Below are 14,955 nucleotides of genomic sequence, written 5' to 3' on the forward strand. Positions count from 1 at the left end.
ATGTAGATATTCCCTTCAAGAGACAGGCATGGAGTACGAATTTATAGGTTAAAAAAATCTCTACTACTTTCTAACATTTAACTGAATCTAAAAAAGAAAAAACTTTTCAAGTCCTATAAACAAAAGTAGCACCTTCAGAAACCAGAAAGCATGTTTACACACATCTACTGAATCCCAAAGGCCCCCACGCTCCCCCCACCAAAAAAACAACTCCATTTGTTTGTATGTTTGGAACTTTAGCAACAAAACCATCCTGGAAAACCAGAGTGGTACTTCTTCAGTTGCAATGAAAGGCATAGAGGAACTAGGAGGGAAGTGAGAAGTCTTCCAATAAACTCAGGAGGCCTTCACTGTTAAACTTTGGCTAATATAATAATTTCTCCTCGGAAAAGCTACGTTTTCAGGCCTTGTCTTCATATACAGCTTCTGCAATCAAATTCAGGAAAAACAACTTCTTTTTTTGTCAGTATGGCATCAAGTTACTAACTAGCTTGACTGAATTCCCCTTTTAATCAGTCTTCCCCAAGGAAGCGAGCAACAGAGAGTTAAATACACCATCACACAAGGCCAGGAGGTTCTTTTTAGGTAAACTTTGAGTGAAGAGAGATCACCTGGCAAAAGAAGCTGCAAAGGCCACCTCTGTGCAGCCTGCGGAGAGCAGCGGCTCACCTGTGGAAGTGGTGCCCGAGGTGCCCATTGGCTGACTGTTCATGTGTGTCTGCATATGTGGGGGGGTGTAGGTGTCATAACTCCGCCCGTTCACCGAAGGGCTGGTGGGCAGCATGCAGGAGTACGCAGAGGTCTGGCTGGGAACTGGGGGCTGGGAGGAGAAAGGCAAACCTGTGGTTAGTGAGAGACACTTTGCATAGCCACACCCCCAGCTCCCTCCCCGCCCCCCCAGGAACTCTGCCAACAAGTCTGATCCTTAGATACCCGCAAGTAAAGCGCCTGAATTCCACGTGGTAACACTAAGATCGGGCTTCCAACCAGTCCTTCCGTTGTCCACTGCTGGAGCAAAGTTGCCTACACACCAAACTTTCTGAAGTACCAAAAATTCAGACCATTCATTGTCCAGCTAGACGGTTGGCACTATCCATAACATTAATAGGATTTTGGTCCATTTTCATCTTGGACCTCCGCTGGCACCTTTAGACAAACTATAACAGGAGGACTTCCATAAAGACACACCCCCTCTCTTGCAAATTCAATCCATCTGGGAATCCAGCGACCCCTCCACGCCTCAAACCCTGTATCTCCAGCTGTGAGGCAGAGGGCAGTGGCAGGAGCTCTCTGTAAAGTTTAGTTTAGGGACCTTGAAAGCCTTTCATGGTTGGACTTACAGATTTAAAGATTCTTGAAGAGGCACATCAGTGATGATCTCAGGTTAAAGTAATCAGAAGTGTCAGTAAATACCTAGCCCCATCCGGAGAATTAGCTGTGACTTTCTTACAGACACCAAAACTGAGATTAGGTTTTATCCACAAAATTGTGCTGCTACCCTCGAAGTGTTTAGAATCATGGTACTGAAAAGATAAACCTTTATCTTGACTAAATAAATACACAAGGCTGAGACAAAACACCTCATGAGCTCTCATGGGGCTATGCTGGGGCAGCAGGCTTGAGATGAATTAACAGTAGCATACTGTCAGGAACAGAGGAGATGATAGTACTGCTCTGATCTGCAAACTATAGAAATGTTTAACATTCCAAGATCCACATCCTCAGAGAGGTTGATACATTAGAGAAGGTTCGGAGGAGGACACCCACCCTTTGTAAAATGGTTGAAGGTTTTGGTCAACAGGATAAACTGATGGACAGACAGGCCAGCCCTCACCCGCCTCCAAAATTCAAAGAGTAATTTTCTCTGAATGGTAGAATTGTTGATATTTTAATTTTATTTATGCTTTATGAATATATATATATATATGGTTTGAATTATAAGTTGTATAATTTTTAAAATCAGCATTTGAAATAAATTGACCCACACCAGTCTGAGTGGAAACAACTCTAACAGAATAGCAGCATCTATTTCATTGTTTCTAAATGTTTTCTCATATACACATTTTTTTATCTTCATAGAAACCTAGATGTTACTACAATTTACAAAACTGAACAAGACTCTGTGGCCTTATTAGAGTCTGAGGATGACTGCTAACATCTAACATCGGGTTCAAAGAGGCAAGCAGGCCTTCAGGGCCTGCCAGAATTTCAGCTTGCATTTGCTTTTAATTCCCAAAATGACTTCCTCCAGGCAACTCTCACTTCTAGAAAATTCCAAAGCAGTCGTAGCAACCACAACTAATGGGCTGTTAATCCCTTAATTTACATTAATTGCTCTACGGCCAATAATATCAAGATGCAATAAAAATAGACGTGTGAATAATTCCTCTGAAGTTGCTTATCTAGCTGCTGCTGTATTAGTCTAAAGACTGGGAAACACTTATTTTGGTGTGATTTGGGTTAGAAATCCAGCAGATGTTCAGTGGAGAATAAATGATGTGTGCAACCCCAAATTTGTTTCCATCAGGGGCTCATGCTCACACTATCTGGCATCTCTAATTGCTGCACAAATAGGACAGGAGTCCTGGGGAAGTCACTGCAGAAGGCCCACCAGAAGACCAATTATTTTTCCCCATCAAGAATCCCTCTAGTTCCAAAGTTCTAGTATACCCCACCTGCCTTAGACAACTTCTATCATAAAGGGTTAACCTAGTACAGGGCCCAGCACACGTAGGGGCTGATAAATATTTGGGACAGAATTGAGAGTAGGAGCAGGTTGTTATACCAAGTGAATAGCATCAGCCTTTCCAGGCAGCTGGGAATGCCACCACCCCCTCACATCATTCACACAAAGACACACTAAATTTCTAGCAGATGCCTTCTATTCCTTTTTTTATTCTAAGATACAGAAAGAAAACTAGCTTTCCTCTATGTTAGGTGTATCGCACTATGCAAATATGAATCCCAATTCTGGTCCTTTTTTCGTCCTCACTAGTTTATCAGAAACATCGTAAATAACAACCACAGGGCACATAAAGACTATACACTTATTAATATGAACACATGAACATGAACACCCAAGTGTTATATATACTAACCTCTTATTATCTAATAATTTGCCAACATTATTTTCATTTTCTGGTACAAGTTTCTGGTCCCCAAAACATGCCCCATTCTCACCCAACATTATCAAACCAACATTCCCTATGAGCAAAAATTAACTTGATGGCACATCAGGTTTTTATTTTATTAAAGGCATGAATCAATTAATCAATCAGCTAAAAGACTCGATTGACTGTTTTCATCTCAGACTTGACTGATCAAGTCAATCACTATATTGAGAAAGGCTCCCAAGGGTACACATAGGGCCAGTGAGGTCTGCAGGCCCCAACCCATTCCTCACTTCTTCTCCCAGGGACCCGTTAAGCAGGCAGCCGCCAGCCTCACTTACTTGCATAGGCAGGTTATTTGCCATGGTGAAGCTGGGCATGGGCGGCAAAGCACTGTATGTGTTTGTGAGGGCTGTGTCTGTTCGGCCCAACATGGAGCCAGACGTGAAGGAGGAAACTGCAGGGAGAGGACACAACAGACAGTCACTGTGAGAGTCAGAGCCAAGGGCAAACAGGTTGAAACACATTTGTTAGTACTAATATTTCAAATTACCAGGCGTGGTGGGTTGTGGGATTGGTTGGTAGACACTGGTGCTGAAACTACTGCTGATCGGAATATGACTAGGTGTGTTGCTGGCCTGTCTTCTCTGATTCCTCAGCTTTTCTTCTCTTCTCCATTTGGCTCTTCGATTAGAAAACCAGACCTGGAAATCAGATGGAACAGGTTAGCCCTGAGCCTGCTCCCAGCTCCACCCCATCCCAGACACGTCCACTGTCCTCCTCCCCCAGCCCCGAGAGGTGTCCACTGTCCCCCTCCCCCAGCCCCGAGAGGCGTCCACTGTCCTCCTCCCCCCAGCCCCGAGAGCCGAGTGGCGCAAAGCATTTAGCAAACTGAATCTGTTACTGTTTATACAAACAAATGGTGTTCCTTAGACGCACCTGTGTCTCTAGAAAAGGCAAATGGTATGAATCACAAAACATGAACACACGGTCCCTGGGTACCTGTATTCTCGCTTCAGGTAGATCTATTTTGGCCGCTAGTCTTTCTCGGGCAAACACATCTGGATAATGGGTTCTCTCAAACTCTGAAAGAGTAAGTTGCATTTTTCTGTGTTGTGCCAGAACTATACAAAATGTGTCAACCAAACCCTGGATCAATCTGGTTTCCACCTCCCGGCTTCTATCACCTCCAACCAATTCCCTTTAAAATGCTACTACTATTAGATTGATTGTACTTGGAAGAACTATCCCATCAGAACCAAGTTCTATTCTCTTTGAAATGACATTCATTCTTCTGTGGCCTGAATTAGCCAAATCATCATTGTTTCTTCATGAGAAGTCAGACTTTTCATCTGTGAATCACTGGTACATGAAAAGAAGAAAGAAAATACACACACACACTGAAAAGATGCCCAGGAAAAGAAAAAAAAAGGACAGAAAGAAAAAAGAAACCTTTTCAGGCCTCTGTGCAAGCGCCTTGGCTAAATTTAGCTCTTTGTACTGAAGATGTGGCATTTACTTTGATTTACTGCTTCTCTACTTTGAAAAACTCCATCACCTTTCTCCAGGGCCTCAATTTGCTCTTGGGTAAAGGATGTTCTATTTCTTTGCAGCTTCCGCTTCAGCTGAAGTCGCATTTGGGCCTCATCTGAATCTTCTCCATTGGAACTGATGGAGTTGGTATTCTCTCCCCCTCCTTCCTGTTGCTGGCATCCATCTGGAACAAAAAGAATAGGACAGTAAGAGAAATTTGGAATAACCTGCAGTCTCCAAAAGGGGCGTCCTACAGCCATAAACTCCAAAAGCAGTCTCATCTGAAAGTCTCACCAAAACGTTCCCAAGGTAACCGTCAGCCTTCTTTTAATAAAAGACATTAGTGACATATGTTACCTGACCACCATTTTCTTTCTGTTTTTATCAAGATGAGACTGCACAATTTAGATACTTTGGGAATGGCATTTCTTTGAATGACAAAACAAGCGCTAAAGTTTCCAATCAAAATGATCTTTTATAACTAACCTTGACCCTCCAAATGCCTCGCCCAGTTCCCTTTCCTTAGAGAATTTATTTACCTATGGCTGTGTTGGGAAAATAGAAGAGTGATGTTCAAGATTTCAGCTGATCTATAATCAGTAATTCCTATCTAATCAATTAGATGTTGATAGGTTTGTGGAAAATGCTATTAAGAAACCAAACCAAGCTTGTAATCTTTAAAAAAATATTTATCTAGTTTTTATTTGAATTCTGCACAGTCAATTTCATTTTAAAGGTTGTGAATTTAGAAGTGCTTGCATTGTTCTGCAGTTTTATTCAACTATTGTATGAGTGCGCTTTGCCTTGACACCTATTACGAGCACAGCTGTAATTATATCATCACCAAGAACAGGCTATAATTGCTGAAAATGGAATTTTATATTTAGATAAAAGGACTGTCCATTCTTTGTAATGTGTTGCACCAGAGAAAAGTAAGATTTCTTTTAAATTTTTAACGTGTAATTTTAAAAAAGAAATAGTAGCGAGTTCACTAGCTGAACATGATTTGCTGCAGCTGAATCCTTGGCATATCATTTAAGTGGTACATTTTTAATTAGGGCATTTCCACCACTTTTAATGTAATTTCTATCATTAAACAGGGGAAAGTTTTATTTTCCTTCGCTGCTTGGAGGGCAAGATGTGCACGTAGGCTAGCTGTCTCCTCGTGCGCCTTGCTGGAGAAGCCACGGCCTGGCAAGGGAAGGACTCAGCCTTGGCTGGGCCTCTAGGGCCACTGCCTGCTGGCTGGGTCCTTGGTCTTGGGTCCTGAGGCCCCCAAGGGATACCACAGGGGCTGGGCCCCCCCATCCTAGAAACTTGGCCCGTGGGGGAGGGGCCTCTAGGGGCACCTTGGTGGGAATAGACTTGGCCAGGAATATCATTTATAACCAGGAGACAATAGGCAGTGCCTTCAAAGAGTTCAGGGAATTGTGACAGGATCTAGTGGGATCTTTTCAGGAACTTTGAAATGTTTTAAAACCCTAACTTTCTCCCCCATTTAAACAGGCGGATTCATCAGTACTGGCCACCATATGGGCCCTTGGAGACCTATTGAGATGACCACCAACACTTGAATAGCGAGGGGCTGCTTTTCAGCGCCGCACAATGCCCCGCGAGTAAGGGAAACTATTAAACTCCTGGGGCAGGAGCGTTGGCAAACTTTCGTGGGCAGAATTTTGAGGCCACAATGAGTGCGGACAACAAAAGGATTCTCTTGAGGCGTGCAGCGGGCCACATTGTGTTACAAGAAGCCCAGTCAACAGACTTTTCAGTGAAGTGTGTTAACCCCTCTGCTCTGCTATCATTAATCACTGTCCCAAGAGCAGGCGCCTCCATGCTATTTAGGGCGCTTAGCTGGGGGTTGGAGGGTGGATGGGAGGCCAGGGCAGGGGGTGGAGGGGAGGCAGGGCCGGTGGATGAGGTCTGGGGCACGGGGGGGGGGGGGGGGGGGGGGGGGGGGGGGGGGGGGGGGGGGGGGGGCGGAGGGGGGGGGGGGGGGTTTGGGGGAGTAGGAGAGAGGAGGGGCATGGAGAGGTGGAGGAAGAAAGAGGGCTCCACAGAGACAGAGGCCAGAAAGGTATAAGAGGGACAGAAAAGAGTGCTGAGAGGAAAAAGAGACAAGAGGGTCGAAGGAGAGGGGGAGAGAAAGAGAAAAAGGGAGATAAGGGAGAGACTATTAGTAAATGGGCTGTGGCTCTGCTTTGGGTCGTCTTGCGCTACATCAGAAAGCCGGGGGGTCGGGGAGGGCTACTTAGCTGAGGGAGAGCCGCTCACTCACGTGTGCCGGCACCAGTGTCTGTGCTAATTTACTGCCCCGAGTTTCCGGGTGACTTTTCAAAGTGTTTTTCAGGGAATGAAATGAAGAGCCCCTTTTATTTTCGGATTCGGTCAATGAGGAAGACTTTAGAAATAGACTTTTTGGGCCAACTAGAAAGGCCCATCAGTTATTGCTTTGCGAAAGCACAAACAAAAACCTGCGATCATCAGAGGTTTAGGGAAGGGAGAGCTGAGAACACAATCCCATCTCGCGGGGGTGGTCACTCACGCCTCTAGGAGGCCCCACCCCAGTCCTTTTTCTGGCACATTCGATCTCGCCAAACAAAGCTACCCGGGTCTGCCTCAGAAGACCCCCGCAGATAGCATTCTCTGCTCCCGTTTGCTTCACTGACGTTTTCCTAATTTTAAAACATGGACATTTGCGCACGCTCTCCCTCTCCCTTTCTTCCTCCCTCCACCCCCCACACACACTCTCTCTCTCTCTCTCTCTCTCTCTCTCTCTCTCTCTCAGCAATGGAGGCGCAGCGCTGACTTGAACTGACATTTAAGAGGAGGAAAGTCAACGAGGATGAGGAGAGCTCGATTTTAAACCTCTTTGAGGGGAAAAATAAAAACAGCCGTGGAATTAGAGGCGGTTCAGGAGAAACCCGTGGCTGCAGGATCCCTCCAAGACCCTGAAGAGCGAGCGTGCTCCATTGAAAGTTTGTTTGCTCCTTTAAAAATAGCAACTGCTCGCAGCCAGGCAGTGCCGGAGAGGTCACTCTTAGACTGGGTGCCCCCCTTTTTTTCTTTAGTGGATTTACCTTCCACTCTTAAAGCTTTTAGCAAAATAGAACTGGAAGTTGGATCTCGAATTCCCCACATGATAAACCTAAGTGGCAGACAATTAAGATATCTTCTTTAAAAGGCGCCCCCTCTGAGCGCAAAGAAGGGGCCTTCAATGGGCGCCGTCCACCTTCCAGCCTAATCCGCGAGAAGGCGAGTGAAAGCGCCTCCCATTATCCCAGCCCCAGGACCATCTGACGCTCGGGATAGGATTTGTTTCCTGGAAGAAGGAGAGGAGAAAAAGAAAAAAAAAAGACGCTGGGAAATAAAATCATTCCTTAGTTTCTTAGTGTCTTAATCAGTGATGCGGAAAACAAGCAAGAAAAGATAGCAACCCGGTTGCGGCACCTTTTCAGCTCTGGAGCGCGGATCAAAACATTGTAGCATCTGTTGAAAAAGAGACTGACTAAATCCTATAGAGGGCCTGGGTATTACGGGGCTGGTGGCGGGGGCGGGGGGGGCGGGAGGAGATAAGAAAAAGTGTCTCTGTGATCCCTAAAACCACCAAAGCGCTGGAGAATCGGGGCTGGATAGAGTTGTCTCTCGTTGTTGTCAGCCCAAGTCGGCACAATTTTATTCACCGCCGCATGGCGTTGATCAGATGGAAACCAGATTTGTCTCCCTCTGAGGCCTAACCTCGCCTTATGCTTTCGGAGTAATGGGCTCTTTAAAACCGCAAACCGGCTTCCTGGGCCGGCAAAGGGGGCGAGGGAGGGAGGGGGGCCTTCTTAGCGCCAAGAGAACCGAGGATTCCCGGCACGTCAGCCGCGGCCGCCGGCGCCTGGTGGTCCCCACGCCCGGGACTCTGCGCTCGCCTGGCGCGACCGTCCTCGCCACGCGGTGGGGACCAGGCACTGGCGTGGGTTTTCTGTGGAGTGAAGGGAGGAACTGGCAGTTGGGGAGCCAGAAGGCTCTGGCAACTCGGCGCCTGAAAGTTCAAAGCTCCTGAACTAGCGCCACCTCCCGCCCCAACGGTCACCACCAGGTCCTTGCGGTTAGGCTCTAGCTTCCCGCCCTCACGCTCCCCGCGACGAAAAGCAGCCCCAATCGGGCGCCACCTCTGGTGGGAGCAGAGGGGCGGGCGAAGCTGCTGCTCTCGGCTTCGGTCCGGTCCGGGCTCCGGGAAGGAGGAGGGGGTGTCCTTGTTCCAGGCCCCGGGCAAACGTGAGCCCTCGCGCCCAGGGCTCAGCCCTCCCAGGCCCGGCCACTGCGCCCCATGCCCTTCCCGAGACCTCTCGCACCCGCCGGCCAGACTCGGCGGGGTGGGGTCACCGGGACCGCAGATTGCGGGGGGCCGGGGAAGGCAACGGGAGCGCGTCACTTGGGTGTGCCCGGTGTGCGCACGTGGGAAGCCTACGGTTTCAAGGGTCAGGTGAGGGGTGTGGTGGTCACTCCCTCGTCCTCACCAGAAGCCGGAGGGGGCCGGGGCCTGCGGTCAGGGCGGAGGCAGCGCCTCCTCGGGTGCAGCCTCGCACCCCGGGAGGCCGCGGTTCGGCCCGATCCGGCGAGGGAGCGGGCGGGCGGGTCGCCCGGGGGAGCCGGGGCCCTGCGCGTCGGGAGGCCTCGGCCGGCCGAGCGGCCGCGCTGGGAAACACCGAGCCAGCGCTTTGCTCCCTATCTTCCCAGTGTCCGTCCTATATTGTTTACTGCTCTTAAAACTGACATGTCTAATTGGCAATCGGTGCCGAATCGTGTCCAGAGGTCTCTTGTGGAACATTTCTACAGCTGTCTCCTTCAACTAGACGCTTATTCATGTCGCCTTAATGAGAAACAAAACGTTCTCTAATGAGCAATTACAGAGCGACAGGATTGTTCCCATAACAAATTCTTGCGAGTGACAGAAGCATCCTTTGTACCAGATATTTCGCATACTGTTACCGATTTTCCCTTCTCTAGCCCGGCTCGGTGGAGGCGCGGGGCACCTAGAGCGGGTCCGAGAGCGCACGGATGCGAGGGCAGCCCAGTCAGCTTCCCCTCGCCGCCTCCCAGGCCGGGAGCCCCCAGGCTTCGTCGTGCTCCGGGGAGTGAGACGCCACGTCCCATTATCCCGCATATTATCTCCTTGTCACGAGGACAACAAATACCGATTAATCTTCGGAGTAAACTGTTTCCTATTCCTGACCAAGCTACCTCCGGTGTGTGTAGGGGAGGGGGAGAGCCAACAGACCAGACCCCACCCCCATCTGCTCCTCTTCTTTCATTCCTTCTCACAGAGCCAAGGACGGTCCAGATCCTATCTTTCCTCCCAGCCCCAGAGTCGCTCCCCGCACACCAAAGTCCGGTTCACAGTATCCTCACCCCACCCTTCTACGCAGTCGCCACCCACAAAGAGTGAGAACTGGGGGCCCAAAGGGTGGAAGGGGTCAGAGCAGAGACGGTAGGGTTGTTTAGTTGGGAAAGCCACCACTTCCAATGCCCCATCCTCAACTTGGCCCTGCATCTCAGTGCTCACCCTCTCATACACACCCTACTCCTAGTCACATAATTTGTCAATTACGGCAAGAAGCAAAACGATACAATTATGTTTATCTTGCAGTCTGTCAGTGTGTTAACTTGTCACACTTCTACAGCAAGGGGGCTCTCCGTGCATTTTAATGGCACATTTGAATAGGGCACCACGCAGCTAGCTCATACACACACGCACATACTCCTGCCCATAACACACACTCGAGCGAACATGCACACACACACACACACACACACACCAGCCACATTCATACTACCTAACATACACAACCCTCGAATTCCCAGGCCAACCAGATAGTTCAACAAACACCACCTAGATATAGCGCAAGTCGATATGTCCCAAGCCTTTGAAGAGTTTCTCCCCTACATTCTCTAGGCACAAAAGCCCCGGAGAGGGAAAAAGCTGGAGAAGAGGATGGGCAAGGGGCTGCATATATGGAGAATTTGAGGATGGGTGTTTGGGTTTTTACCTTGAGTAGGTTGCCCTGGCACCGATGTCCCCGGATACCAACCCGGGCGGGTGCCCCAGCTTCCGGTCTGCCCGTTCAACATCCTTAGTTTATCATACATGCCGTCTGCACCCATCTGTTGCTTTTCGCTAGCCAGGTTGCGAAGAACTCTGTTTATTGATGACACCTGCAAATCAAATCAAGATCAAACCAAATGGTAGAGTCTCCTGAAGACACAGTTGCCCTAAGTCCCCATCTCAGCACTCCCACCGCTTAAAGAACGACCCTTAATACATTAAAAAAAAAAAAATTCCCAGCCATCCTAGGACAGTGGGTGGATTTGCAGAGACATCGTGGAAAGAATGCCAGCCATCACTTTGGGCATGGAAACTCAGTTGTGTAGAGAGTTGGAAGACTAGGGAGGGGTCCTTCACTGTTGCGCAGTGTCTCTGGTGACCTAACTCACATGGCTGCTTTTTTGTTGTTAAAGACTTCCCCCCCAAAATATTGAGACTTGGCCTAGAGCTTTCTTTCACTTTTATTTGTTTTATATTAGGGCAGAAATGGATGTTTGATGCCTGAAAGAAGGTTCAAACAGGTAGATTTGGCGGAAGCTCAAATCTGGTTTTCATTTGCATTTTCCTTCTAGATTCCAGTGCCTTTCTCCAGGTGCCTCCGCTCTCTACTTTGCCACATGCAAGTGAGGTGCATAACCCCCCACACTTGACTTCCATTTTCCAGAAGGTCAAAAAAAAGGTCAGGGTGCTCCTCTCAAGACCCCCAGGTACAGAGGAGACAAATTGTGGAGCACGGAGGAGAGAAAGAGAGAAAGACACTGGCAGGGAGAGGAGCAGGGGGAGGTCAAGAAAGTGATGGTAAAGAGGGAAGAGTGTGAGCTTAGGGCAGGGAGAGGGAATGTTCTCAGTGAACTTACACTTGGTATGTTATCGTTGGTACAGACCCCCTCGGACAGTAATCTGTCTCGGATTTCCCAAGCAAAGATGGACGGGCACTCCCGCTTATACTGGGCTATTTTGCTTACAACTTCTGGAGTCGCTACTCTTGGTTTACTACCACCGATTGCCCTGGGTCTGATGGAGCCAGTCTCGTAATACCTGCCCAGAATTTTACTCACACATCCGTTGGACACCTGCATAGGGGAAGTGGACAGAAAACCACATTATTAATAATTTCAAGACAAAAATAAAATTGTTTAAGTATGCATTAAACAATGACAAGCTTACGTTTTGATTGTCCAGCACTTGGACTTTTGCATCTGCATGGGTCTATAACACAAAAATATACCTTCAATGGTATGAGAACTTACTGTAGAGAGCTTTTTTCTTAAAATTACATTTGTAGCCCTAAAAACTACAAATAGGATGATACTTTCAAACCGTTTGAACTAAAAAAAAAAACTAATTTAAAAGTTTTAAAAACTGTTTTTGTAAATAAATGCTGCTTGAAGATGCATCAAAACGAAGTCAGATTGTTCTGTGCTGACCTTGCTTAAAGTGGTGTTAAGCTGTAATGAGTGAAGGGGAAATATAGACTGAATTTTTAGTTATCTTTCCTTTAAAAATATGCCCAATTGAGTAAATGTGAGTTAGGGAGGGAGGTAAATAGCATTCGTCTTTTAAAATCAATATATATTTTTTTCATAAATACGAAGAACTCACACAAGTATCTCAAACCCTGAGGTAAGCATGGGATGAGGGAGGGGGAATGAGATTATGTGGATTTACGTAACTCATTTTATTATAGTTCATAAACTGTTACCTCAATGAATGTTTTTGCCAAATGAAAAAAGAAAGGTTGTGGTTTTTTTTCGGATTCACACCCAATTTTTTTCTTAAGCAGATGAATTGTCTTATGTGACTGACCCAGGTTGGAAGAGATCGGGAAGGATGGTGGAAGGAAAGGGGAAAGCGGAAGGCAGGGGAGTGGGGTGGGGAGTGGAGTGGGGGTGAGGGTAGGTGGGTCCATAATTAGCAGCCTTTACAGTAAGAAATGGAGAGAGGGCGTTGAGAGTGGAGGGCCGCGGGGGGCGCGGCGAGTGGGGCGGCGCCGGGAGGATCACCTGCAGAATTCGGGAAATGTCGCACGGCCGGGCCCCGCTGTGAGCTAGCTCTACGATCTTCTGCCGGGTGGAGTCCGGCAGTGGCCGCCCGTTGACAAAGACACCACCGAGCTGATTCACTCCGCTGTGACCTGAGGAAAGGGAGAGGAGAGCAGAGCAGAGCGGAGAGGAGAGGAGAGGAAGAAGAGTAAAGAGAAAGAGGAGGGAGGAGGTGGAGGAAGAAGAGAAGGAGGAAGAGAAGAAGAGGGAGAAAGAGAAGAAAAGGAAGAAGAAAGAAAAGACAACCACAATGCATCCTCAGCTCCCTGCCAACCCTGGCCAACCTCAGCGGTCAGGTCCCTGCTACCGATCAGAAATGACAACAGGACCTCGCAGCCATTCCTGGCATCGGGCAGCCCAGCCCAAACACTGCAGAAGCACCATGCAGACACACACCGACCAGCAAGAGCACACACACCTCACGCCGCCTTCACTCCAGCAGGGCCCCCAGCCCACCGCTGCCCTCCATAAACACCCCAGCCAGTCTCTGAACCCGCAAGGTGCAAATCATCAGCTCAAAAAATATCCTCCCAAAGATCCCCTCTGAGTGTCAAGAAAAACCACGAGTCCTACAGAACCCACACTGAATCTCCAAGGTCTCTGCATTGTTAGAACTGTGATAGCAAATCCTATAGCTCTCCGGTGCTCCCTCAGACACTAGAGTCCAGAAATGTTTGTTGTCACACTCCAAACTCTGGTGAAGGCAACACACAAGCACTGGGATTTAAAAAAAAAAAAAAAAAAAAAAAGGAGAAGAAAAGGGGAGGGAGTAGAGAAGAACCAGAAGAGCAAATCCGTGGCTAGGGAATCACAACCTGGGTTTCAGCACCTCCACTGAAGGCTTCCTCAAGCCTCAGAGCCCCAGATCGGCTCCAACCACAAAGTAGGCTGGCTGCTGCAGTGGGGCGGAGATCTGGGAGTCTGTTCGCACCGGCCACAGCTCCGCTGCTAAACTCGGCCCTCCCCACAGCCAAGGACAGATATTAGCAAAAATCAAAAAGTGAAAAGAAAAGGAAAAGACCACACCACAGTGTCCCCCATCCCTCCTTTATCTGGTTATCTCACAACCTCACCCCATTGTCTAATCATAGGGAATAGGGAGTTAGCACCTCTGTAGCCCCTCCCCAGAAACCACAGACACACAAATAAAGCCAATTGCCAATTCCCACTTCCTTAAAAATCTCCAACCTGCAGCCCGGACTCTAGAGAGCAGCCCTTCCAGGAGAAGATGTGGCTCCCCGCTCAGCTCTCCTCTCCTCTCTTCTCCTTGGAGCCTCTGATAAATTGACTCCAGAAAGCTGAGCTTCTTAGCAATAAATAAGCTCCAAATATAGAAGAGGGGGGAAAATATGATGAGCCTCTCTGACATTTGTCTTTAAAATAAAACTAGCTGCACGTCAAGTTTGAGCTTAATTTCTGGAAATAGGCGGAAGTCGCTCCGGATCATGCATGGAAGGCTAATTGAAAAGATCAGTCGGGGCGCTTGTGGCAGCCTTGTCACTTTGTGACAGTGCTCCGCTCCGGGAAATTGCATCGTCACGACAAACGGGACCGTGATAAAACGACCCTTTCCGTCCCTATTTGTAGATCACTCAGACGAGATTGAATTGCACTCGTTTCCCCTTCGAGGGGAGCCGCGTTTTCAGGGTAGCCGAAGGCTTGGGGCGGCGGGGGGGGGCCCTCACTGAGGGGGGTGCTGGAGCCTCAACTCGATGAGAAGTGACAGGCTTTTGGGGTATCTAGGCTCCGGCCGGGCCCAGCGTGAGCAGGGCCATCGCAGGGACACCGCTTCTCCAACAGAGCAAGCCCTAGATCGCGCTTACCGTTTTCTCCTAAACTCCCTTTATTGCCTTCCTTTGCCTCGAAAGAGCTTCTACTCCTCCAGATACGGAGTCTCCCCTTTGGGCAAAGGGAGCCTTCCAGGAAAAAGAAAGGCTGTCCCAGAGAAAGATCGAGAAAGACTTTCTAAACTTCACGCGCTGCCTGAGCAGGTCCCAATCTAGGAATGCCAAGGCGTGTGAGGCCGCCTAACCATAGACCTCCCTCCTTCTCCCCGCATTGCAAAAAACAACCTGCCCGCCACCTCCACAGCGACCGCCGGCGGGTGCTCGCCCAGGGCCAGGTCGCCTCTGCCAGCATCGAAATGGCAGCGAGGAAGCGCAACTATAAGTTCCCC

The 14,955-nt window shown here is 48.5% G+C and overlaps 1 protein-coding gene across 12 annotated transcripts in view; it reads right to left on the reverse strand.

The window, feature by feature from the left end:
* The window catches only part of PAX6 (paired box 6), a 33,992-nt gene that overhangs the window by 6,040 nt on the left and 12,997 nt on the right, over positions 1-14,955 (reverse strand). For 3 of the 12 annotated variants that reach the window (XM_029208036.1, XM_029208035.1, XM_029208033.1), the window contains exons 5-13: positions 12,741-12,871; positions 11,905-11,946; positions 11,595-11,810; positions 10,682-10,847; positions 4,669-4,827; positions 4,113-4,195; positions 3,664-3,814; positions 3,452-3,567; positions 670-820 (exon numbers count right to left, since the gene is read on the reverse strand). In XM_029208036.1, coding sequence (XP_029063869.1) covers positions 670-820; positions 3,452-3,567; positions 3,664-3,814; positions 4,113-4,195; positions 4,669-4,827; positions 10,682-10,847; positions 11,595-11,810; positions 11,905-11,946; positions 12,741-12,871 — 1,215 coding nt within the window. Of the gene's footprint in view, positions 1-669; positions 821-3,451; positions 3,568-3,663; positions 3,815-4,112; positions 4,196-4,668; positions 4,828-10,681; positions 10,848-11,594; positions 11,811-11,904; positions 11,947-12,662; positions 12,872-13,967; positions 14,249-14,955 lie in introns of those variants that run through there. The other 9 variants (XM_029208039.1, XM_029208037.1, XM_029208038.1 and 6 more) reach the window with 7 other exon arrangements.

Source organism: Monodon monoceros, unplaced genomic scaffold, assembly GCF_005190385.1.
Source record: "Monodon monoceros isolate NGI ecotype Baffin Bay Population unplaced genomic scaffold, NGI_Narwhal_1 Super_Scaffold_7, whole genome shotgun sequence".
NCBI lineage: Eukaryota > Metazoa > Chordata > Mammalia > Artiodactyla > Monodontidae > Monodon > Monodon monoceros.